This window comes from Lonchura striata, chromosome 28 (assembly GCF_050655825.1).
Source record: "Lonchura striata isolate lonStrDom1 chromosome 28, ASM5065582v1, whole genome shotgun sequence".
NCBI lineage: Eukaryota > Metazoa > Chordata > Aves > Passeriformes > Estrildidae > Lonchura > Lonchura striata.
In genome coordinates, this window is record NC_140730.1 from 7,428,983 (window position 1) to 7,454,827 (window position 25,845).

Sequence of the window (25,845 nt, forward strand, 5' to 3'; positions counted from 1 at the left end):
AGGACAGTGGGAACTGGAGAAAAAAAATCTCAGGTTTTCCCTAGACACACTTATTTGGAATAGATAAAAGGACATCAAAGAGGTCCAGTATGGCTTTGACTCTCATCTACCTTGCCTATGTGGTTTGTTCCCATAGTAGGTGAATCTTAGTGGTGTGTACAGAGCCCAACTTGGTCTTGCCCTCTAATCCCTTTTGTATTAAAAGACAATTGAGGAATAACAGAGGTCCATTATGGCCTTTTTTGCACCTACCTAGTTACCATGGGGGGTTGCTACTCGCAGCAGGCCTATGGAATCTTCTTGGAAGCTAAGAAAGGGGCCAACTTGGTCTTGCCCTCCATTCCTTGTCTTTACTTGTGGTTCTTAAGAAAGCTGCCCCATTACCTCTTACAGTCCCTTGTGTACTTCCCCTTAACAGATGCTTGTAATTCTCGCCCGTTAAAAGAGGAAAACAGTTCTCAAGCTGGCTGGTGGAAGCTTGACTCTACTTTTTGGGCATCTTGTTGTTTTTCTGTCTTTTGGTCTCTGAGAGTCAATCTCATTTCACCCAGTCTGGATGTTATAGTCCATTCTTTGGGTTCTTCTACTGGGCCTTTAACTCTGTTGGCATCAGTCCATCCCCACTCTGCAGTTTGAACAGCCAATGTGGTGGTGAGTAGTACCTGAAAGGGACCTTCCTACTGAGGAGTTATGGGCTGATCTCTCCATGACTTGATCATTACCCAATTTCCAGGATTAATATTAAGGATTCTGAAATCCAGCATGGTAGTTTGAGGAATTGCCCCTTTATGACTTAGCCCTTCTAAGGTTTGTGCTGTAGACATATTTCTTGGCATAGGCTTCCTCTTCCTCGTAGGTAGCAACCTTCTGGGGTAAGGTCAAAAAGGATAACCAAAACATAATTTCATAGCTGAGACCCCCAGATCTGACCAGAGCTGGGTTCTAATTTCTAACAAGGCTAAAGAGAGACATTTTATCCATGACATCTGGGTTTCAATCATCAGCTTAACTAGACTTCTTCTAAGAGTTGAATTAATCCTCTCAACACGACCAAAACTCTGTGGATGCCATGGAGTGTAATTCCCATTTTACTCCCAGGGCTTGAACAACTTTGCAATATTTTAAATGTGAAATAAGTTCCTTGGTCTGAATTAATCCTGTTCACTATCCCATACTGGGGAATGATTGATTCTAGAAGTGTTTTACTCACAGCACTGGTATTGGCTTTAACAGTCACTACCAGCTCTACCCAATGAGTCAAGTGATGTACTATCACTAGCAAAAACTTCCACCGGTGTACCTGGGGAAGCTCGGTAAAGGATGTTTTGAAAGAGCCTCCTCTGGGTGTTTTCCTCATGACTTTCTTGTTCACTTGTTAACATACCACACACCTTTCAGCTACTTGATCACTTAGTGTTTGAGTACCCCAGTGTGTTGTACCACGTATACCTTCTAGCATTTTCTTGGCAAGGGATTTATTCAACATTTGCCTCCCATCTGCTAATTTCCATTTCCCTTTGTTATCTTTCTTGGCTCTTATTTTAAGGAGTTCTTCCTCTTCTGTCCCACTGAATACGGGGACTTCTTGCACTTCTCTCATGGAGGCTAATACCATAACTAGTTTTTCTGTCCCTGATTTGGCTGCATTTTTAGCTTCTAAATCTGCTAAATTGTTCCCTCGTGTCTCTTGAGTCGCCCCTTTTTGATGTCCTTTAACATATACTACTGCCACTTCCTCTGGAAATTGTAACGTTTCTCACACTTCTGAAATAAGTTTCTCATGAGTCAGTCCATTTCCCTTTGAATTTAATAGCCCCCTCTCTTCCCAAATTTTTCCAAAGTTATGCACTACTCCAAAAGCATATTTTGAGTCCATATATATTGTTCCTCTTTTCTATATTATTATTTCCAGAGCTCATTTTAGGACATATAACTCATATGCTTGGGCTGAACAGTTGGAAGGTAACTTTCCCTTTTCTATGGCTATTAACTCTTCATCTACTATAGCATACCCTGATACCCAGTGCCCCTGGATTACCCTTGAAGATCTGTCAACGTACAATAGTTTCCTTCCTTGGAGTGGTTGATCTGTTAGGTCCTCTCTTACTTTAGTTAGATAGTTTATAACCTCTAGACAATTATGTATTAGTTCTTCATCTGGTTCTCCATACAAAAACTGGGCAGGGTTGAATTGGTTACTCACAATTAGCTCTAAATCATTATCTATTAAGATGGCTTCATACTTTAACACTTGGGAATAAGTGAGCCATTTCTCAGCCTTTTGGCTCAGGATACTCCTAACTGTGTGTGGGCTATATATCTTCATTTTCCCCCCAAAGGTTAATTTTTTGCTTTCTTCTATGAGTAGGGCAGTTGCTGCCACCACCTGAATGCTGGTTGGCCACCCCCAGCTGACAGGATCTAGCAGTTTTGATAAGCAGGCCACAGGTTTCCTGGATCCTCCCCAGTCCTGGGCTAATACACCATGTGCTACCCCTTTTTCTATATTGACAAACAGATAGAAGGGTTTGTCTAAGACAGGAAGACTCAGTGCTGGTGCACTAATTTTTGCTTTAAAGCTTCAAACTTTTGCTCATCTTTTCTCACCTAATCTTTTCTTCTACTAACTTTCATACAAGAACTTGATGGCCTGCATGTATCTTTCAATCCATAGCTTACGATATTCCAACAAGCCTAGAAATCTTCTAACTTCTGTCTTAGTTTTAGGTGGTGGAAAGTGAGACTATCCCCATAACTCTCTCAGGGTTCAGTTGCTGGCTCCCTTAACAAATCATATGTCCTAGGTATTTTACTTCACATTCTACAAATTGGAGTTTCCCTTTTGATACCCAAAGTTCTTGGTTCCCCAGAAAATTTAGTGCCAAACTTCGTTTTCTTCCTGTCCTGAGAGAAACAAATCATCTACATATTCTATAAGTTTTATCTCAGGTTTGATGGAGAAAAGTTATAGTACTTCTCCTAATGCTTAGGAGCACTACTGAATAGGTTTGAGGATTCAGAAAACACATAGGGCAACCTAATCCACCAAAGCTGTTGCTTCCTCCCTGAATCAGGGTCCTTCTATTCAAAGGCAAATATATCCCTACTTTATTCTGCTAGTGGGCAAGCCCAAAAAGCATCTTTAGGTCTATCACTCTAAACCACTGATGTAAGTAGTGTATAGGGGGTTAGTCACTACTGAGTATTGATTCAATGTTCTTTTATTCACTTCTCCTAAGTCTTGCACAAGCCTGTAAGTCCCACCTGACTCTTTACTGCTAATATGGGTGTATTGAGGGGACCTACATGGCTCTAAGGTCCCCTCCTCAAGTAGGCCCTGGATCACCAGCTACAGTCCTTGTCTCCCTTCCAGGGAGAGTGGATATTGTCGTATCTGAACTGGATGGTTTTCATTAAGTATTTTTATTATCATAGGTTTCATGTTTAATTTACCTCAATTTTTCAAGGTAAAAATACCATACCATTTTATGGTATGGTACGATACCATACCATACCATTTAATGAATTTTTTTCTCATCTTCTTCCCTTAACTGGAGAAGTTTAACTACCATTTTTGCTTCCTCTGGGAGTACTCCAATGTCCAACTGCACCTGAAAATCCCGTCCTAATAAATTGCACTCGACTGCTGGAACTAATAGGACATTCCCAATCCCTGTTTTATTTGTTCCTTCAAACTTTACTTGCCTTATAACTGAGACTTTGAACCCTTCCTCTTTTGCACCTACTACTTGCATGGTATCTTGACCCTTTTTACACCCCTTTGGAATTCTGCAAACACAAGTTCTTTCAGCCCCCGTGTCTACTAAAAATTCACATTCTTCCTTCTGGGGACCTGTTTTTAAAGTTGTCAAGGGCTCCTGATGCTATTCAGTCCCCAGGAGGTAGAGTCCCTAACACCACTAGTCTTCTGCTTCTCCTTTTTGCTCAATCTCATAGATCCTCAGGTCCTTTTCCTTCTGGGAACAATTCTTTCTGATATGCCCATTCTCTTTACAGTAAAAATAAACTCGTCCTAGGTTTCCTTGTTTCCCAAATGTCCTAGTTTAGGGCAAATTTAGGGGAAAACCTCTGGAAGGAGCCCCCAGAAAATAAACCCCCATGGCCCCTCCCCACGCACCTGGTTTGGGAAAAAATTTTCTCTGAGGGAAGTGGAAAAGAATCTGTTTATTTAACAAATAAAGCATTCCCCAGCACCAAAAAAATTAACACCAGATGACAACAAAACTCTTTTCACCACTCTGAAGAGATGAAGACATCCATAAAGTCTTTCCTGGGAGTGGTTGCCCGGGTCTGGACGCTGGGGATTGCTCTGGGCACTGGGGATGGCTGCTGCAGATCACAGAGCTCAGGCTCTGGGTGTTCCTCAGTGTTTCCCAGTTCCCAGTCTGGAGCAGGTTGGATGGTATTCAGGAAAAGGAAAAAAAAAAGAACCAGTCCAGGGAAAGAATTGGACTGCTTAGCTAAACTAACTAGAAAAGCAAAGGCAAAAGCAGAAGCAAGCAAAGCAAAGCAAGCGAAAGCCAGCAAGCAAAGCAAAAGCAAGACAGCCAGCACTAGCCTCTTCTGGACAGCAGACCATGGGGGGAGGTGAGCCGGCTGTTAACAAGACAAAACAAAGCTTCACTTTCAGAGTCAGTTCTGAAAGCACAGAACATAATATCAAACATAAACTGAACACGTGTGGGGATACCAGCATCCTATGTCATTCCACCCCTTATCTCCATATTGTCAACATCATGTAAAAACTTCATCAAGTAAAAACTTCCATCTTTCACTTACTCATACACATTTCCTTCCATCTCACTTACTCAAACCTTCGACACACATTTCCTTCTATTTCACTTGCTCAAATGTTCGACACTTACACATTTCCTTCTGTCTCATGTCTGTGTGTTTTCATGTACAGATACTGGCAGTAACATCCAGCAAACAGTGATATTTCCACATGAGTCTCACCCCACAATCAGATCTCCCTCAGGTACACATCGTGTTGCTCCATCTCTCTGCATTATCCACCATGTACAACCTGGTCCCTGAACAAAGACAATCCCACAAATGGGTTTGTCTGTACTCTAGGCAGAATTGATCCACACTGTTTTACCTAACAAACCTCTGACATGTGCCACTGGGACTTTATCTCCATCTACTATATTCAGGGGCTCAGACTGGGTAGGACCTGCTCGATTGGTGGAACCTCGGCTGTTAACTAACCAGGTGGCCTTTGCTAAATGTTGCTCCCAGTTTTTGAAAGATCCCCCACCCAATGCTTTTAAGGTGGTTTTTAACAGTCCATTGTACCTCTCCACTTTGCCTGCAGCTGGTGCATGGTAGGGGATATGATACACCCACTCAAGGCCATGTTCCCTAGCCCAGGTGTTAAGGCTGTTCTTGAAATGAGTCCCATTGTCTGACTCAATCCTCTCAGGGGTACCATGCCTCCAAAGGACCTGCTTTTCAAGGCCCAGGATGGTGTTACGGGCTGTAGCATGAGACACAGGGTAGGTTTCCAACCATCCAGTGGTGGCTTTTACCATTGTGAGCATGTAGTGCTTGCTGTGGCGTGTTTGGGGCAGTGTGATGTAGTCAATCTGCCAGGCCTCCCCATACTTGTACTTGGACCTCCGCCCACCATACCATAGGGGCTTCACTCTCTTGGCCTGTTTGATGGCAGCACACGTCATGGATCACCTGAGAAACACTGTCCATGGTTAGATCCACCCCTCAGTCTCGTGCCCACTTATAGGTGGCATCTCTACCCTGATGGTCTGAGGCATCATGGGCCCATCGTGCTAGGAACAACTCCCCCTTATGTTCCCAATCGAGGTCTATCTTTGATACCCCTATCTTTGCAGCCTGATCTACCTGCTGATTGTTTTGCTGATCTTCATTAGCTCTACTTACGGAGACATGGGCATCTATGTGGCAAACCTTCACAGGTAGCTTCTCTACCCGGGTAGCGATATCTTTCCACTCTTCAGCAGCCCAAATTGGTTTTCCTCTACGCTGCCGGTTAGCCTCTTTCCACCTCTCCAGCCACCCCCACAGAGCACTGGCTACCATCCATGAATCAGTGTAGAGGTAGAGCTTTGGCCACTTCTCCCTTTCTGCAATGTCTAAGGCCAATTGAATGGCTTTGAGTTCAGCAAGCTGGCTTGATCCACCCTCTCTTTCAGTGGCCTCTGCAACCCGTCGTGTGGGACTCCATACAGCTGCTTTCCACTTCCAATTCATCCCTACAATGTGACAGGAACCATCTGTGAATACAGCGTAATGTGTTTCCTCTGCTGGCAGTTGGTTGTATGGTGGAGCTTCTTCAGCTCGTGTCACTGGTCCTTCTTCTTCATCTGTGACACCAAAACTTTCACCTTTGGGCCAATTTGTAATTATTTCCAAAATCCCAGAGCGATTCAGTTTACCAATATGGGTGTGCTGCATGATGAGAGCAATCCACTTGCTCCATGTAGCTCTGGTGGCATGGTGGGTGGAGTGAACCTTTGCTTTTAACATCCAGCCCAGTACTGGTAGTCGGGGTGCCAGGAGGAGTTGTGCTTCTGTACCAATCACCTCTGAGACATCTTGGACTCCCTTCTAGGCGGCCAAGATTTCCTTCTCTGTTGGGGTGTAGTTGGCTTCAGACCCTCTGTAGCTCCGACTCCAAAATCCCAGTGGTCGGCCTCGAGTCTCATCAGGCACCTTCTGCCAAAGGCTCCAGGACAAACCATGGCTCCCGGCTGCAGAGTAGGGCACGTTCTTCACATCTGGTCCTGTCCTGACTAGGCCAAGGGCTACAGCATGAGTGATCTCCTGCTTTATCTGGGCGAAAGCTTGCTGCTGCTCAGGGCCCCAATGGAAATCATTCTTCTTTCGGGTAACCAGGTAAAGAGGGCTCACGATCTGACTGTACTCAGGAATGTGCATTCTCCAGAAACCTATGGCGCCTAGGAAAGCTTGTGTTTCCTTCTTGTTGGTTGTTGGGGACATAGCTGTGATCTTGTTGATGACATCTGTAGGAATCTGATGCCGTCCATCTTGCCACTTCACTCCCAGGAACTGGATCACTCAAGCAGGTCCCTTCACTTTTCTTGATGGTGAAACCAGCTTCCAGGAGGCTTCAGATGATTTTCTTGCCTTTCTCTAACACTTCTGCTGCTGTGTTCCCCCACACAATGATATCATCAATATATTGTAGATGTTCTGGAGCCTCACCCTTTTCCAGTGCAGCCTGGATCAGTCCATGGCACATGGTAGGACTGTGCTTCCACCCCTGGGGCAGTCGGTTCCAGCTGTACTGCACTCCCCTCCATGTAAAGGCAAACTGAGGCCTGCATTCTGCTGCCAGAGGAATGGAGAAAAATGCATTGGCAATATCAATGGTGTCATACCACTTTGCTGCCTTGGACTCCAGCTCGTACTGGAGTTCCAGCATATCCAGTACAGCAGCGCTCAGCGGTGGAGTCACTTCATTCGATGCATGGTAGTCCACAGTCAATCTCCATTCTTTGTCAGATTTGCGCACAGGCCAGATGGGGCTGTTGAAGGGTGAGTGGGTTTTGCTGACCACCCCTTGGTTCTCCAGCTCTTGGATCATCTTATGAATGGGAACCACAGCATCTCCAGTTGTTCTGTACTGTCGGCGATGCACTGTTGAAGTAGCAATTGGTACCTTTTGTTCTTCTCCCTTCAAAAGGACCTACTGTAGTTGGATTCTCAGACAGTCCAGGCAAGGTGTTCAATTGCTGGATGCCCTCTGTCACTACAGCTGCTATCCCAAATGCCCACCTGAGTCCCTTTGGGTCTTTAAAATACCCCCTTCAAAGGTAATCTATGCCCAAAATAAATGGGGCCTCTGGGCCTCTGGGCCAGTCACAATAGGGTGTTTCTTCTACTCCTTTCCTGCCAGACTTACATCAGCTTCCACCAAGATAAAGTCCTGTGATCCCCCTGTCACACCGGCGATAGAGACAGATTCTGCCCCTACATGTCTCGATGGAATTAACGTGCATTGTGCACCAGTATTGACCAAAGCCTTATATCTTTGTGGTTCTGATGTGCCAGGCCAGTGAATCCACACAGTCCAGAAAACACGGTTTTCCCTTGCCTCTACCTGGCTAGAGGCAGGGCCCCTCTAAGCCTGTTTATCCTTCTTTCCTTGGGCATATGTCTTAGAGGTTCCTTCAAGGGGATCGGACATGTCATCATCATCATCATGCCTGGCAGTTTGGCTACGGGCAACTGGAGCTGCTCTCCTTTTGTTGGAACTTCCTCTCTGAGTCTTGCCTTCCTTCAATTCATGCACCCATTGTGCCAGAGCAGCAGTAGATTTTCCATCCCATCTCCTCATGTTTTCTCCGCAGTCATGCAGGAAGAACCACAGCTCAGCTTGTGGGGTGTACCTGCTCTCCCCATCTGAGGAATGTCTCCGTTGGATGCCATAACCTCCAAAAAAATTGACAACACTAGATGACAACAAAATTCTTCCACCACTCTGAAGAGATGAAGACTTCCATAAAGTCTTTCCTGGGAGTGGTTGCCCGGGTCTGGACGCTGGGGATTGCTCTGGGCACTGGGGATGGCTGCTGCAGATCACAGAGCGCAGGCTCTCAGTGTTCCTCGGTGTTTCCCAGTTCCCAGTCTGGAGCAGGTTGGATGGTATTCAGGAAAAGGAAAAAAAAAGAACCAGTCCAGGGAAAGAATTGGACTGCTTAGCTAAACTAACTAGAAAAGCAAAGGCAAAAGCAGAAGCAAGCAAAGCAAAGCAAGCGAAAGCCAGCAAGCAAAGCAAAAGCAAGACAGCCAGCACTAGCCTCTTCTGGACAGCAGACCATGGGGGGAGGTGAGCCGGCTGTTAACAAGACAAAACAAAGCTTCACTTTCAGAGTCAGTTCTGAAAGCACAGAACATAATATCAAACAAACAACACATGATTGGGGATACCAGCATCATAACGTCACCCCGTGACACCAAACTCTTCTTTTTGTGTCCAGTCCCAAGGAGCTGCATGCCCCCTCCATCTGTCTTCTAACTTTTGAGGTCCCCCTCCCTTACCTGGGTAGTTCTTTCCTTCCCTAATGGCGGTTAACATTATCTTGGCTTTTGCCTTGGCCTTCTGTTCATCACTCTCTACACCTTCTGTGCCTCTTAAAAGTTCTTATCTCCTTTCTTGCCAACCATCTAACTTTTCTAACTTCCTCTATATATCTGGCTAGGCGTGAGTGACAAAATTTATCTTTAGTAAGATCTGTCTGGCCATTGTATCAGGGTCATATTGCTGGCCAGGGGCCTATGTACAAATCACGAATGGGACGGGACTGCTGACGAGCATGTCTCGAGCTGTTTATTTTCTAGCATCACTCTCATTACATGGTTATGACAATGGGAAGATGCCAGCAGCTCACATCCCTGGTAGCAGACAAAGAACTTAATGTTACAACTTACTTTAAAAGCTTTTTGACCAATCACACAAAGCAAAAGCATATTGACAGTAGTTCTATCCAACATGTTACCTTTGGTTAAAACAATGCTGACTTATTTTGAATACAATACCTACTTCTAAGCCTTAAATTACAATGCACAGAGCTCCATTATTAAGATTAGAACTTCTAATATCTCATTATACATACTTTTCTGTAGCTTAGGGAGTTATTCTAGCCACATGTTAATACACAGACCATTGTTCTATTTGTCCTTACTTTCTACTTCTTGTATAATTTTTCTGCTGACAAATCCTGTCTACTGTTTAGCTCTAATTGCAGTTTGTTATCTCTGAGGTCTGTCTTTTGCAACTTTCCCAAAACACTCTGATTTTAAGGATTCCCACAGGTAAAACCCTGAATATCGCCTCATATTTTTCCTCAGTCTTTTTAGCCACTCTGTTGGGGTTTTTTTCCTCTTTTGCTGCTCATCGAAAGCTTTAGTAGCATTTTGATTTCATGAAGCTACTTCTTTGATACCTCTTATAATTAATGTTCTGTACTCCTCCATGTCTTGTCTTCCCCAGTGATGTTGTGGTCTCAATTGGGGCACACTGTGGGCATTTTCAGGTCCCCAGGAGGTCCTTGCACATGCTCCCTTTCCCATATCCATATCCCAGCCTCCCGCATCATGTCTTTTCTCTGGTGTGAATAACATGGTCATTATTGATTGCATCTCTTCACATGTATAAATATTTGGCCCCAGAAACTGGCCTAACTGTTCTGCTAACCCAGTGGGGTCCTCTAGTAATCCTTTTAATTCTTTCTTGAACATTCGCACGTCAGAGAAATTGAGAGGTACCTTTACAAATCCAGTTCCTCCCTGCACCCCACCCAGTGGTACTTTTCTCAGGGGATATAATACTATTGTTTGGTTTCCATCCCCTGGTCTGCTTTCCTCTCATTGTGCCATTCTGTTCCTAGTGTTTGGCTAGACCCATCAGGGTGCAAGGGAGGTACAGTTGGGGCTACTGAAGGTGGAGAGGGGAAGTGTTCTAACAGGTCCCATTCTTTAGTTTCTGGTATCTTAAACATGCTCACATTTGAGCTTGAAGTCTCTCCTTCCCAGCAGGCAGCATAGTCACTCTCTTCCTGATTGAATGGTTTCTTAGCTTTCAAATAGATATTTTATGCCTGACATATCCATTCTTCATCTGATCCATATCTCAGCCAGTGTGCATGATCCCTCCTAATTTCCCTTTTAGCACGTTCCGCCATGCACTACTGAATCATTTTGAGCTCGTCCTTATTTCTGGTATTGGGGTCATATTTCCATTGGGTTAGTTTTCTTCCCAGTAGGCTATTAGGGGGTATCCATATTGGTACTTCCACACTTCTTCCTTCCTCCTTGAGGAATTCCCTACTTGTTCGCAATCCCATCTTGACAGGTAACCACCAGTCCTTCCAGCACGGCCTGTCTTCCTAAGAAAGGAAAAGGAAAGAAGGGGGAAAAAAACGGAAACAAGGAAAGGAGGAAAGACAAGGAAAGGGAAGAGAGAGAAAAAGCTTTACCTCTCTTGCAAATAGTAAAAAAAACACCTACGATCCAGGGACATCCAAATCACCGGATTGCTCCTTGCCATTCCTCTCCTCCTTGGTTCAATGCTCTGGTCCCATGGTTGCACTCTACTCCCTGTCCTGCCTGGCTCATCTCGGCTGTGGCTCCTCCCCCCAGCTTGAGCTGGCTTTGGCTGCAGCCCCCCCATCTGGTTCTGCTCAGCTGTAGCCCTGTCCCGATGCGAGCACGGTCTTCTCTGATGGGCAACCCCCGCCACAAACCCTTCAGCAGCTGCCCTGCTACCAAGTCCCCAAAATCTTTAAATCTCACACGTCTCGCCAGCCACAGGGTCCTTGTCCATGGGGTCCCCCCATGTCTTCTGCTGGTTTTTCCTCCCCCCAACATGTCCCACTGTTTTTTCCTTCTGACTGTCCAATATCCTGAAGCTTCAACAGACCAGGATGGGTCCCGTGTACTACTCATTTGAAACTGACGAAAGTCAGAATGACCAAATTACAGTCTGGCCAAAAATAGTTATGAAGATGGTACTCACCTCCCGTTCCCCTTTTTTTTAATTCAGTCTCCTGGTGCCTTTGGGATTTTAACCTGTGACTACTGGTAGTCCTGGGAAAGTCTGATAGAATCTGCCAAACTTGTGTCAGGGGTGTGCCACTTTTGAAAAGTCGTAGGGCCACGGGGGAAGGAATATATCCCAGACCAGTCTTCATTTGTGAGAAATGATACTCACTTTCAAAAAATTTACGAGGTTTATTAAAACCTTTTTAAAAAGTACAACAGAAGACTGAATAGAGAAAATAATACAGCGCGCCAAGAGCAAAGGACTCTAACGCCATCTGCTCATCCCACAATGGATGATCTGTCTTTTAACACCTTATCTGCTCCCAAAGTTATGTCAGTAGACTCCTTCACTGTCCTGTGGTGGAGATCACTTTCTTACATCTTGATTGGAGGTCAGGTACTACCATAGTAACAAGCTGAGCCTTAATGCATTTCTGTTTTCTGAGCCTGGTCTTATAAGCTCTCAGAAATAAGCATTATACCCTTGATAGCTCAGCTACCTCAGGTGGCATAAAAGAAGCAGGATGGCTCCTGTGACAGTGTTGGAAACAAAAAAGTTGTAATAAAAGGCAAAAATGAAAAGGTGAGTCAGGGCAAGAGGTACTTGCTCCTGCTAAACTACTTCACGAAAGCGATTTACTTCTTTTGTTCTCTTCTTTTTCTAGGAATTGCTTAGGCGGGACTTTTTGGCTTCTGTCCAATGAGCTACCCTTAAGTTTGAGGTGAAGTCCCCAAGGTCCTATGATGTGTCTTTTAAGCAAATTGAGGAGAGAAACTTCTGGGCTTTTCTCCTTTTTAAGAGGACAAAGGGTAACTTGTTTACTCCGTCAACAGGGGATGCATTCCTACAGACCCTCCCAAATGTCCCAACTACTCAGGCCATCCTGTGATAACAATGCAATGGGGGAGAAATATAACTATACATCTACAAACTTCTCTTAACATATACATTATATTTGCTCTTTAATTGTGAGAGTCAACCATCGCATTACTCATCTATAACACAGTTATCTGCAGCTTGTAGTACAGTGGGGAGCCCCTCTCACTGCTTAAGGGAACTAATATTCTGTATCGGACAGTTAATTTAACAACAGTAAAAGCATTTGGAATCAAGTTAGTGTTTTAGGAGTAATGTTCCATTAATTATGCGTTGCTTTCCTTGGAACTTGCCCATTTATAGTAAGGTAACTGTTCCCTCTTATTGTAGCTGTCTTAACAGCGTTGACAGCCTGGGGAGGGTCTGCAGCCCAAGGATATGTATCTGCTAAATAAACCACTACCAGTAGTGTACAGCAGGATAGCTGCAGTCTATCCATGAGGCAAGTGGAAAGGTGCAGACACCAGTATGCTGAGTCTTGCAGCTACAGATACTGTGTACCTGCTGCAAAGCAGGAGAGATGTAAATTCTTTGTTTCACCTCCCTTGTCAGTGGAAGATGCATTACGAATCTATTGCATGGGATATGGTCTCAGAAGACCTTTTAAGAGCTCCTTGTGTTATAGACAGATTCAATTGGGGAGACCAATTATAGGTAAATCAATTAACAAGAATTTATTGAGCAAGCGGTAATAAGCTAAAGCCAGCTCTGGGGTGGCTGGGAAGCTCTGCTTCACCACAGCGTGTGCTTTACCCCCCGCCATTGTTCTAACACTACTTCTGCTTCTGGTCTATGTATTCCCCTTCTGGTGTACTCTGCGTCTGCCCCGCCGGTTGCTAGGGGGTCGTATTTTGCCCTCCGATGGTTGTCGGGATGAAGGCTCCTCATCCTCTCTGCGGATTGTCCTTTGTCTAAAAATTAACTTGTACATATTTGGTTATGCAATCTACTGTGCTAGCTACATTTACACAATTCTTAAGCAAGATACAGGCTGTCCTTTCAGGCCTCCTCCTCCCACATCTTGAAACTCCCTATTCCGCTCAAATTCTTATCTCCTTTAGTGCTCATTTTGATGAACAAAGACCTTTTCATTTATTACACTTGGATCCCAGAAAACTATTTGTTACTTAATGGTGTAGAGTCTTGCCCTGTGCAAGATTCAGTGCCTTCTGTATGGTTTTTATTGGGGAGAGAACTTCCTCAGCGTATGCCACCCTGCAGGCAAGTGTTTTCTCCATCGTGCTGTCTGGAAGAGTCACACAGCCCTTCATGTGGTGTGCTTAGGGAAACCTTTGAAGAAGGGTAAAGCTGTTCTAAAAAATGCTTCCTTTATTAAAGGACCAGTGAGTGCCTGATGGTAGCATTGGTTCTGTGTATAAAAACAGCTAGCTCTCTGGCATGCAGAGGAAGTAGTGCCTGATACAAAATTTCAATAGCCAAACAGAATTTTATTTCTATATCTTTTATTTTACAGAAAGCAAGCAAGCAGGGCTGGGTGGCCAGGGAGTCACCACTCCAGTAACAGCACACACCACTTACAAGTTCAGCAAAGTATATATACTGGTTTTAAGCCTACAAGACATTTTCCAATGTGCTTGGTTAGTTCAAATCAGCAAATATTAATAAGCTGGGATCAGCGATTTCATAATCTTTCCAGGTGGTCATTGGCTTCCTGTCCTTCTTCTTGTCATCTGGAGGGAGGCCTTACACTGGTGTCTGCTATGTGATTTTGTCAAGTGCATCAAGCTTTTTATTATACATAAGCATTTAGTCGTTTTATCACAATATTCCTTAGCTTTACCACAACTTCTTCTATTTTATTCTAAGCATCAGTTGTCTAGCTATCTCATCTCTTTACTATACTTCTCCTATTTCAATGATTTATTCAGCTATTTAGTCAGAAAGTTTCAAAACCGTTCCAGGGAATGCATCTACTTTGGACACAGCAGATACAAGCATTTGCTGATTTTATTGCCAATTAACATGAATCACAAAAACATTTTTCACAGTGCCCAAGCCGAGAGTCAGTGGAAGGCCCTGTGTTGTGAATCCACTCCACACCCACTCCTTCTGGCACTGAGACAGCTCTGGAACAGAGGTGATTTGCCTGCTGGGTTGTGAGCGCACCCCAGCACATCTCCAGTGTGATACAGCACAGTGCAGCTACCGAACCCTGGCCATGCCCCTTCTCCTTTTCCTGCTGCTGGGCTCATGAAGCCCCAACTTTACTGCCAGCAGGATACAGCACTACAAAAAATTTCTTTGGATAATGAAGCAGTAGCTCCAGCTGTTTTGAGCTCCTATGAGAAAGAGATACTGTGGGGGATTCAGCATACTGGAAAATGCAGAAATCAAGTATTTAACATGTTTTTCTCATACAGGGAAAAGAGGTAGCGAAGTGAGAAAGCTTGAGCTAAACAAGGATACAGTTGTGGACTTCTTCACTCAGATCTTGGAGTTATTTCAAGAGTTGGTAAAACAACTGGAACAGCTTTGCCTGAAGGGGTGTCACTGATAGTGGAGATGCATACAAATGTCTACAAACCAATTCGATGTGTGAGGGTATGGGTCTTAACATCTCTACTAACTTCAAACGGGTTTGTTACCGAGCCCAGATAGCCCAACTCCTGAAACAGACAAGCAGAGGACAAGCCTGAACCTCTGAACTTCGGGGTAAAATGACAGGTTCAAGGGGGAATATGTGGTAAGGTGGTTCAGGAGGTTTGTACCTTCCTAGTACCTCAGCCAATGGGAAAAGGAAGAGGGCAACGTGAGAAACCTTGAAAGAAAAAAAGCCATGGGTGTACCAGTGGACTCTCCCTTTATGGAAATAAAGTTGAAGGACTCTTTAGTCTCCTTTATGGACGTTGGCTTTTCATTGTGTGATTTTGCGTACATCACCAAGAAGGCACAGTAGAGAGTTGTCTTTTTAGTGTACTATGAACAACTAGAAAAATCAATGTATCTCTATAGCCTGTGTCAAAGCATCTTTATTATTTCAGAAGGAAATATGACCATACAGCAGTATAGAATTAAATCAGAATCTTTGAAAATTCATTTAAAATATTTCAACGCCAATAGGTAAGTTATTGTAGACCCTACCAAAAACAAAAACGAACCACAAGCAAAAAACAACGCCTGCCTCACAAAAAAGCAAAATATCCACAACAATGCAAAATATCCACAACAAAACAAAACCACACTGATCTCCCCACCCCGCAAGCAACCAGCAAAGACAAACGGTAGGGTCACAGCCCCAGGCTTAGGCAAACAGTGGGAGCCGCAGGTGGGGCACCTGGGGACAAGAGGGAGAAATCCCTTAGGCCAGTGACGGTGCGCCTGTGTTCGGGCAGCGCTGGTGCGGAGCACACGGTCCCGGCCCGGGCGGAGGTCCCGGCCCGGGCGGTGGTCCCGGCCCGGGCGGAGGTCCCGGCCCGGGCGGAGGTTGAAGTCCCGGCCCGGGCGGAGGTCCCGGCCCGGGCGGAGGTTGAAGTCCCGGCCCGGGCGGAGGTCGAGGTCCCGGGCGGAGGTCGAGGTCCCGGTCGAGGTCCCGGGCCGGCCCCCGCGGGAGGGGCCGGGGCCCCGCGGGGAGGGGCCGCGCTCGCCGCGCCGCGGGCGCTCCGTGGCCTCGCCCCGTCTCGGGGCGGTGCCGCGCGTCCTCTCGCGATACCTGCGTTGCCCCCTTGCCGCCATGGCGGGCTACTGGGACGGGCCCGAGGGCGAGCAGTGCCCGCAGCGCACCTGGCTCGCCACGCGCGTGGGAGCGGCCGCGGGTGGGCCTCGGGGGGAAGGGAGGCACGCGGGGGGGCGGCCGAGCGGGGCCCGGGCCCGGGCAATGACGCGCAGTGCTGTGTTGCAGGCCTGGTCGGGGCGGCGTATCGCATCATCCTGCTGCGGCCCGGCTCGGCTCTCGCCGCATTGCAGACGGCGGCGGCGGACAGTGTCACGATGGGTAAGGGCCGGGCCCCTCGGCAGTGTAACTGTAGGGTGGAACTCTGCAGGGACGGCACCCTCCCCTGTGCCCGGTCTGGCTGCGCCCTCATTTTTGCCCTTGCCTCTGCCCCTGCACATTTTCGGTGCTTCTCTCTTCCACCGGTCTTGGGTCGTTGTTTAACCAAGAGCCAAAACACTGAAATGGAAAGACATATCCTTGATTTGCAGGTGAAGTAACATATTTTTTGCAATCTGGAGTAAAAGGTACATTATGGTTTTTTTGTATTTCTAGAATACTCAGTTTGTGGGCAACAACATAGTATAAGCATATTTAACTTTTTGCTTAATATATTTAGGCATTGTATTTAATAAAGTGCATTTGCTAAAGAACAATGCAATGTTTTGGTGGAAAAAAGAAGATAAACGTGGGTTCTTTTCCATCGTGTCATATAGACAAGGAGAAACCATGTAGTTGTCTTGAATTGTACTTGGAAGGGAAAGTGGATGCTGAAAAGAGGAGCAGGGAGCTGAAGGGGCTGTATGGTTGAAGTTCCCTTTGTCCCTTGTGAAGTGCAGTTTTTATCTTAGCAGACTTTTGCTTTTCAGTCTAATTCAATGGTTTGTGCCACCTCTGCCTCTCCCCAAATGTTGGTGCTTTGAGATGGGGCACCGTCAGTCCAGGTTTGCATTTTTGAGTAGTTCGACTCCAACCAGGATCTGGCATCTCCTCTAATGAGCTGAGGTCATTATGAAGGGACTGGATCATATAATCAACTGTGATTTCAATAAATCCCTTAATCCTAAACAGGCATATTGGGTCCTCTTACCAGTTTCATACCTGAGGAAGGATTTGTCGTGTCTGTCCTTTCATTGCCTCAAGCTGTGCGTTTGGCCTACAGATGCCTTGGTCCAAAGCAGGGAGAGCAGGAAATTTGAAATGCAGTCCTATGTCTGGGGGTTTTGTTTATGGAGTGCTCTTTTCAGTAGATTTTGGCATAAGCATAATTTATTTTCTGCATAAGTTTGTAAAAAGAGCTGCTGATTTTATATAGGATTGAAAATTTTTAATCTGGACATTTTTGTTGCTCCTAAAAAAGATGAATTGAAATCTGCAGATGGTGCCTGGTAGACAGGTTCACATTTCATGATCAAGAGTTTGTATTAGGTGCAAATCCAGCTGTTCTTGATACAGCTCTTTGCCAAAGTTTGCAATTTTATCATTGCAGGGTCTGATGGGACGAAGTGTGTAATTCAGTGGACAAGGTGATTCTACTTTGCAGTTTCTTAGTTCATTTCAAAAAATTTAATTTCAGAGTCAGTTTACAAACAAGAATAATTGACAAAATTCATTTTCCTACTATTCAGTAATCATTGTGAGTCCCAGCAGGCAGAGGAAGAAAGTGCCAGGACTAGCAGTTTGTAGGGAGAGCAGTGCCCTTGGGGTTGCTCTGCCTGGTGATGTGAGGTGGCTTCACAGAGACTTGAGGGCTGAGTTACAGTGCAGAGTCCAGGCAAAGCTGGGGAGGTGGCTGCACAGACACCACTGCTCCTCTCCAGTACTCCCAGCTGTCAGGGGTGCCCCATGCCTTGTCAGGAAGGGCTGTTAGTTGATACCCTGGCAACATGCGGTGCTGTTTGGTGGCAGTGGGTGGGGAGTGCTGTAAGGCTCCAGCTTGCAGCAGTGCAGGGGGAGAAACCCAGGGAAGCTGAGGGGGACTGAGTGAATGCTGAGTCTCACTGTAGCAGCTGGGATAGGATGTCCCTGGGAAATGAGGAACGGATCTTTCTACATTTGCCATTGTAGTCACTGTGAATATTGGAGTCATTCTCAATGTGAATTCTCTGGTCCTTGAGGATTTTGTGGGTTTTTTGTTTGTTTGTTTGTTTTTTTACTTCTTCTTTACAGCTACACTGGGAGCTGTGTTTGGCTTAAGTACCTGTCTCAGTGCCCAAGTCCGGGAGGAACCAGAGGATCCTTTGAACTATTTCATAGGTGGCTGTGCAGCAGGAGCTGTCTTGGGAGTGAGAGGTAACTGTGGGCAAGCCTGTGTTGAAATGTACCTTGTTGGTTTTAGAAGCTTTTCAGTTGGGGAAAAATGTTAAAGAATGTTGGTATCAGGCATCTTTGGTAATGATTCATCTCAGCCTCTATTCATGCCAGTTTCATTGGCATTGTGTTGGCCTGCTGAAATAAATATGGCTGTAAGAGGGGAGGATACCAAAGGGAACATGAAGTGATATACAGAATGAAAGGACACCTCACTCAGTACTGCCAGTAGTAGCTACCAGTTATACCTTAAAATTGCAAGATAGGAAAAATACTGTTGTGGAAATGCATATTTTCTTGGCAACACCTGTGATTTATTTTAGGCGGCGAGTACAATCTGGTATCTACCTTGTGAATTCATCACATAGTCTGAGGGACAAGCTATGTCCTATTGTTGTTGCTCCTACAGCCCTTTGTAACCTTAAGCAGCTCCTGCAGATACTGACACAACTGTTTTCTGTAGACATTCATCCTCAAACCTAAAGAAATGAGGGATTTTTTTAAGTTTTAATTGTGGTGAAATATAATTAATCTTTACTTGTCCTAGTTGCTGAGCTGATGAGAGTTTGAAGCAGTAATAGTTATTTTTGTCATTCAAATGAGCCATTTAAGATTACCCACTTAAGGGGATGGGGCAGTGTATTACTGAAATTGATACTTCAAATTGCAAGCCATAAACATGAGAACTCAATTTTATAAAAAGGTCACTTTTCCAATTCCCCTGACCAGACAATGTTGCTGATGGTCTAAGGACCTATGAAAAATGGCAGTCTATCAAGATCTATTGCAAAGGATTTGTGCCTTAATGGGTCTTTTCTGGTTTGATGTGTTTTCTTCAGCTCACAGTTACCTCACTGGCACCACAGCATGTCTGGGGTTTGGAATCACTGCAGCTCTCATGAAGATCGGTAACAAGGAGGGCTGGAGGCTGATGGGACCTCCCAAGCTGTAAATGTCACCTTTCCCCCTGTGAACTGGCTTCCAAATGCTGTATGTACTTAGGACATCATGTAATAAAGATTTGGTCCAATCAGCAGTTGTCACAACATGGTGGTGTCATGTGGCTGTTCCCCAGCATTTTGGCTGAGGTGCAGAAAGCTGGAGCTGCTGAAGAGGAAGCAGCATCTTCTGGTCTGGCTATGATTTCTGTGCACAAGTTACTTTGCCTCCATGTCTCATTATTTTGTGCTCAATTGTGAGCACTATGCTGTAGCTTCGGTGAGGTTCTTGTAGTTGAGTGGGCCCTGTGAGGCTTCTTGACAAGGTGTGGGATTACACTGCACTGAGCCCATCAGTGAGGGTCTGGAGTCAAAGCTTCTGAAGAAGTGCTTGGCTCTGAGCTGAAGATGGGGAAGGTGGGGTAGAGAGGAAGTTGTAGGTTGCTCACAATGTGTTTAGGAGCCTGGGTTCTTTGTCCAAAAAGCATTTCAGGAGGTCTAGAGCTAAGTGCTTCAGGGTTTAAAGTACGGAATTTCTGAGGCTGGAAGGGACTCCTGAACGCCAGCTGATAACTGGAGCAAGTTGCTTATATCTATATCTGATTGACTTTTCTACAAGCAAGTGTAGAAAAGTGGGTGTCCTGCAAACCCACTAAGGAGATGGAGAGCATGGAGACACAGTATGCATAAAGGGAGGGGAGAACTGGATCATTTTGCCTGGAGGAAAGGTCAAGATTTGATGTAATAGCACTTTTTCACTACTTGATGGCTACAGAAAGTGGAGGATCAGATGTGCAGTAAAGGATGGGAAATAACAAGATAGGGAAATTCTAACTAGATAGAAAAAGAAAAATTTGGACTTGTAGAGCATGTGAGAACATTTTTGGGGACACAGAATTCAACTGGACATGTGGGAACAGTGTGGTACAGAGATGGGACATTAGGGGATGGGTGCATAAGTTACAGAGACAGGGAATGTGGGCATGGGGGATGCAGGTGCGTGGGAGAGGGGAATATAGGTGCAAGGGGAGGGGACAAGATGAGATTGGGGCACCAGAGGACAGCAGAGGGAGGGTCGGTGATACTGGGGGACAGTCACATGGCAGGCTGTGTTGCTCTGGTATGTGCTCTGGGGCTGCTGGGGTCCTGGGTGTTTGCAGGGTGGTCCTGGGGGCACTTGAGGCTGGGCCAAGCTCTCATGGAGCTGAGACCCCCAGCTCTTTGGAGTCCCACAGCTCAGCACAGCACAGCTCTTAGATGCACAGCAAGTGGTAGTGGACCTATCTACTCCCTAATGGGGGTGTGGGAATAGGCAATTGTTCCCTACCTGAGGGCTCGGGAGGGGGCTCTGCTTCACCTTGTGCTCTTGAGAAGGTCAAGGTTTATAGAGGGGCCAGAGGGCCCAGGGATCCACATCAGGAGCTGCTCAGGATAGCACAGGGTTTACAGAGCTCCTGTCAGCTTCAGGTGGCCCTACTGCCTGTCCTCAGCAAATTCAGTGACCCACTGTCCCACCCTGGGGACTCTGAGGCCTTGGACCTCCCTCTGCCTCAGCCTCTCCCAGCTCCTGGCTGGGGCCACGTGTTCTGTCCAGTCTATAATTACCCGAGCACATTCCTAGCGGGTCACAGAAGTTCTGCAGAGCAGCAGCAGGCGGTAAGCGGGACAAGTGCATGGCGCAGCATAACAGGCCACACAGTAATGCAGGGGCACAGCATACAGCAACCACTTCACTGGGCTGCAACGCATGGCCTGAACGAGGACAAGCAACACTGTGCAAACAGTGAGCAACATGGTGAGGGCAAGGGGTGGTAGTAATATGATAGCACACCTCAACAGTACGCAGTGCACGGGAGCATGGCATGTAACATTGCAGACAACTAGCAGGATAACACATCACAATGTGTGACAGGCAGTGTGACACACTACAATGCCTGCTGTGCACTGCCATGCACCAAGCAGGTGTGACAGGTGCTTCGCTGGGGGCCAGTGGCTTGGTTGCTGTTGGGCTATCAGTAGTTTCAGTTATGGGGCAATGCCTGAGGAAGGGTGCAGTTGTGTGTGCTATAGGACTGAAGGTCTGAGTGGTGACAGTGGCCTGAGGTATGTGGGGAGGCAGCATTGGCTGTGGGTCAGTAGCTTCATGCTAAGGGTTTAGAGATGAGGCAGGTGAGGAGATCAAGCTCAGATATGGGGCAGTGAAATGGGCTGTTGTGCTCACCTATGCTTGCCAAGAATCATCAAATTCAGTAATGGAGCAGCAGCAGAGTGTGGTGGCCCTGGCTGTGGGGTAGAGGATTTGGTGGTGGATCCAGTGGCTTTACTATGTGACAGTGCCAGTAGCAAGACTCCATGTCCCCAGCCAATACTCCTGTCATGAGCCAGAGGCTCCAGCTATGGAGACAGCTCCCTGACACCGTGCTCCATGTGTTTCCACAGGCAAGATGTGGGTTGCAGAGGGGCCGGCCCCAGACCAGTGGAGCCTGCAGGATGGGGCTCACGCTGGACACTTCCTGGCTGTGGCTGACCATCTCCGCACCACAGGACAGCTGGTGGATGTGGCCGTGGGCCCAGAGGGTGACATGGCCCATGCTGTGGTCCTGGCCTCTATCAGCTCCTTCTTCCACCGCTTCCTGGAGGGCAGGACCAGACAACTCAGCCAAGATCCTCTACCGCATGTCCCCTTGCCACCTGGGGCCACACTGTGGGGCTGGCGGGCTGTGCTCACCTTTGCTTATAGGGGAATTGTTCCCCATGGCCAGGCAAAAGAGGTGGAGGAGGCCGCCCGGGCCCTGGGTGCCCCCCGTCTGGTGGCTGCCTGCACCCTGCATCTGGAGATTGACAACCAGGAAGAAGGTCCTAAGGCCCTGGAGGAGCAGTGGGAGACGCTAAGAGCCATGGAGCAGCTCCATGCCAATGGTGTGGGCTGTGACCTTCAGCTCCAGGCAGGGAACGAGGTCATCCCAGGTGGGCAGGAGGTGGGGATTCCTATCAGGGGCTGAGGAATGGGACAGGGTGTTCTGGGACAGCCAAGTCCTCTGGTGGGGATGATAAGACTGCAGCTCTAGGTGGGGATCAGGCTCTAGAGGTGCCCACAAGGCTGCTCCGTTTGGCAGAGCTGGGACTTTTATAGGCATGGGGCCAGGACACCTGAGTTCCAGGGGTTGCACACACTGTAGAGGGTCCCCTGCTGCTCTCCACCATTATTCCTCCTTCCTTCTAGTTCAGCGACTGGCCCTGAGCTGCTCCTGTGACTTCTTCCGGGCCCTTTTCACCTGTCCCATGCGAGAGGCCACCCATGACCCTGCCAACCCGCTGGTCACGGGGTTGTCCCCAGCCGAGCTGCATCTCCTCCTCTCCTTTGCCTACACAGGAGCTGTAGCAGGGCCATGGCCCATGGTCTTAGAGGCAGCTGAGACCTCCCTGCGCTACCAGGCCTGGGGGCTCCTCACTCTCTGCCTGGATGTTTTCACCCATGGCCTGACCCCAGAAACTGTCCCTGACGTGTTGGCCTTTGCTGTGGCCTATGGGTTGGATGAGGTCGTCCATATAGCAGAGAACTACATCTTGGCCACTTTTCCCTGTGTGGTGGTTACACCGGCCTTCCTGGATCTTCCTGCACACCTTCTCATCCGCCTCCTCCGTTCTGATGGTCTCAATGTCCTCCACGAACTGGAAGCCTTGGAAGCAGCATCTCGGTGGCTTATGGCCAATGGAGATGGCCAGGAGGATTTAGCCAAAGAGATCTTGTCATCTGTTCGCTTTGCCCTTATGTCCAGCCTAGAGCTGAAAAAAGTCCCATCTGTGACTGCAGGTGTAGCTAACCCAAAGGTCCTCCGCGAGCTCATGGTAGCAAGTTTCACCCCCATGGCCCAGCTGCCGTGCCGGGTACGTTCCTTGCAAGAAGTGTTGGTGGTTTGTGGTGGAGACAAAGTAAAGGGCAACCTGGCTGCCCGGAAGCCCAGCAGACATCTCTGGTTTGCAGACCGCTACCTCAGTGCTGTGGGGCTGGTGAAGCAGGTTGAGTGGCGGGCACTGGGACACTTTCCTGATGGCCCACGCTTCCGTCATGCTGTAACTGTGGTGGGCAACAACCTCTATGTCCTAGGTGGAAAGCACTACTACGGAGTCCATGACACCTTAGCCAGTGTCTACAGGTGAGAGCTACAGAGGACTTGGAATTGGCATGTGGCACCCGGACATTGTGGGAGGTATTGCTAGAGCTAGAGCTACCCCATGGATCCAAGACATTGTGGCTGGTCAAGTGGGCCCAAGACATTCTGGGAAGGATTGGGTGTAGGAGTCAGAGGTGCCCTCCTACTCTGGGATGTTACAGAATTTTTGGGAGCAGGAGTGGGAGGCTTCTATCTGGAGATGCCCCAGGACATTATGGGTTTGATACTGTCCAGAAGGAGGGGATATTCCCATGCAAGGTGACCATGTGACCCCAAGATATGGGACTGGCAAGTTGTAGGTGGGTTGTTGCCATCAGTGGTGCCAACATCAGTTCATGGTGTTATTGGTAACAGGTAGTCTCTTGCCCCTTTGCCTTTCAAACCCAGGTACCAGCCTATGGACGATTCCTGGGAGCGTCTGGCCAGTATGACATGTGGACGGAGCTACTTTGCTGCTGTGGCACTTGGTAATTTCATCTATGCCCTGGGGGGCAGCTCAGGGGAGCTCTACTGCACAGATAGTGTGGAGTGCTACGACCTGGCCAATGACGCCTGGAGGTGAGGCTGCTCCAGCCAATGCCTAGTTTTCCTTTTCTCTCAGAGCCCTTTGTCTTGGCCATGGTGCCCACAGAGTGCTATGTGTCACTAAGTCTCCAGTGGAGGATGGACCTGCAGTAGTATTTGAGAGAGGTCTACTGGGTGTTGAAAAACCAAGTCCCCTGGGGATTAGGTGTTGGCCAGTGTTGACTAGTGGGTGACAAATGAGTTTTTGGCCAGCAGTGTGTTCATTGCAGGTCTTGTTGGCCATCTGCCAATGAGAAAAGTAGTTTGATTCCTCTCATAGGCAGAAAATTCATGGGGTGATGGCCAATGTTGTCCATTAATGGAGCCCACTGCTGTTGATCAATGGTGTGGCGACTACAAAGTGTTGAACAGTGATGGCCCCATCTGTGGGGCATCCATTCTATATCAGTTGATGTTGTCCACTGGGGCTCACTGGGTGTTGGTAAGTGTTGCCTGCTGAGTGGTCAATGAAGCCATGGCTCACCAGGGAACCCCTAGGTAGTCGGTCACTGCAGGACAGCCCTGCTTAACCTATCCCTCACCTCTCCCTCTCTCTTTGCCCAGGAGGTGCCAGCCCCTGCCAATGGCTCTATGTGGGCTTGCAGCATGTGCCCTGGATGGTGAGCTCTACGTGTCGGGTGGGTGTGATGAAGCATACCAGTGTCAGGCATCCTTGTTCCGCTATGTCCCAGGTGCACCTGTCACACTCCTGGCCCCCATGAATGGCCAGCGAGCTGGTCATGTCATGGAGGAGGCAGGTGGGCAGCTATATGTGGCCGGGGGCCTGTGTCAGCGGGCTGGGCAGACTGGCTACAGGGACCAGCTGACCTTTGAGGTCTATAGCCCCAAGAAGAACATCTGGGTCCTCCTCAGCCCTCTCCCCCGTGCACATGTTGTTGGAGGTGCAGCTGTGCTGGGAGGGGAGCTGCTTGTACTGGGAGGGTACAGTCATGAGACCTACCAGGACACGCACTTGATCCACGCCTACCAGCCAGGTACCCGGCGCTGGATCACCCGAGGCACCTTGCCCCATGCCTATACTGACCTACAAGCCTGTGTTCTCACTGTACCCCCTGCCTTGCGTGCTCCCAGGTGCCTTAAGGACCCCTTGAGATCAACTGAAACTCCCAATAACGCTTAGGGTATACTCTTTGAACCTCATGGGATACCCAGGTATCATCCATGGGTACCTCTATGGGACAAAAGTGTCCAGATCCCTCTCCCAGGGTGGGTTCCTTCTGTGGTTTCCAGCAACACTTCACCCTCAGGGTACATGACCTAGACTGTTGTGAACCTGAACATAAATCTTCCACAGGTCAGCTGTAGCCCTCTGCCTCCAGGAATACTCAATCCCCTTGTCTGAGCCCTTCACTGAGAGCTAGGAATCCTTCAATTTCCCCCCACACTTGGGTTGAATAAAAGTGCTTCCTGAACTGTCTGTCTGGGTCTTCTTGTTTCTGGTGGGGAACCTGGATGTTTCAGATATCCAGGTGCTTCTCACAAGGAACAGGAGGAGAGCAAGAGACCAGTGACCTGAGTGTCCTGGGTGGGTGGTGCTGGGCACTGGGACTCTGTGTGCCTGTGTTCACTGGGCACGAGGGTGTATGTGTGTGTGTCAGGACTGAGAGGGATCTTGGGGTGCATAGGGGATCCTGAGGCAGTAAAGTTATGGAGGTGCCAGAATTTGTGGGGGTTGGTGGTGGGGTAAAATAGGGGGTCCTGGGGGCTTTGGGATTCCTAGGT

At 47.6% G+C, this 25,845-nt stretch overlaps 2 protein-coding genes across 2 annotated transcripts; both read left to right on the forward strand.

Moving 5' to 3' along the window:
- The first annotated feature begins 16,130 nt into the window (after window positions 1-16,130).
- On the forward strand, window positions 16,131-19,461 carry NDUFA11 (NADH:ubiquinone oxidoreductase subunit A11). Its single transcript, XM_021528174.4, has 4 exons — window positions 16,131-16,218; window positions 16,305-16,397; window positions 18,285-18,407; window positions 19,265-19,461. Exons 1-4 carry the CDS (start codon window positions 16,137-16,139, stop codon window positions 19,375-19,377), a joined length of 411 nt encoding a protein of 136 aa, XP_021383849.1. The 5' UTR covers window positions 16,131-16,136; the 3' UTR covers window positions 19,378-19,461.
- A 1,507-nt stretch (window positions 19,462-20,968) lies between these two features.
- Window positions 20,969-25,536, forward strand: KLHL33 (kelch like family member 33). Its single transcript, XM_021528173.2, has 5 exons — window positions 20,969-21,019; window positions 21,803-22,330; window positions 22,587-23,520; window positions 23,926-24,096; window positions 24,667-25,536. The coding sequence occupies exons 2-5, from the start codon at window positions 21,808-21,810 to the stop codon at window positions 25,241-25,243; spliced, it is 2,205 nt and encodes a 734-aa protein (XP_021383848.2). The 5' UTR covers window positions 20,969-21,019; window positions 21,803-21,807; the 3' UTR covers window positions 25,244-25,536.
- Window positions 25,537-25,845: the final 309 nt, after the last annotated feature.

Bases quoted from the DNA above. Each gene is read 5' to 3' on its own strand.
- NDUFA11 (XM_021528174.4), top strand. From the start codon at position 16,137: ATGGCGGGCTACTGGGACGGGCCCGAGGGCGAGCAGTGCCCGCAGCGC. The intron at 16,219-16,304 runs GTGGGCCTCGGG...GCTGTGTTGCAG, and splicing joins GCGCGTGGGAGCGGCCGCGG to GCCTGGTCGGGGCGGCGTAT. The intron at 18,408-19,264 runs GTAACTGTGGGC...TGTTTTCTTCAG, and splicing joins AGCTGTCTTGGGAGTGAGAG to CTCACAGTTACCTCACTGGC.
- KLHL33 (XM_021528173.2), top strand. From the start codon at position 21,808: ATGTGGGTTGCAGAGGGGCCGGCCCCAGACCAGTGGAGCCTGCAGGAT. The intron at 22,331-22,586 runs GTGGGCAGGAGG...CCTTCCTTCTAG, and splicing joins AGGGAACGAGGTCATCCCAG to TTCAGCGACTGGCCCTGAGC. The intron at 24,097-24,666 runs GTGAGGCTGCTC...CTCTTTGCCCAG, and splicing joins CTGGCCAATGACGCCTGGAG to GAGGTGCCAGCCCCTGCCAA.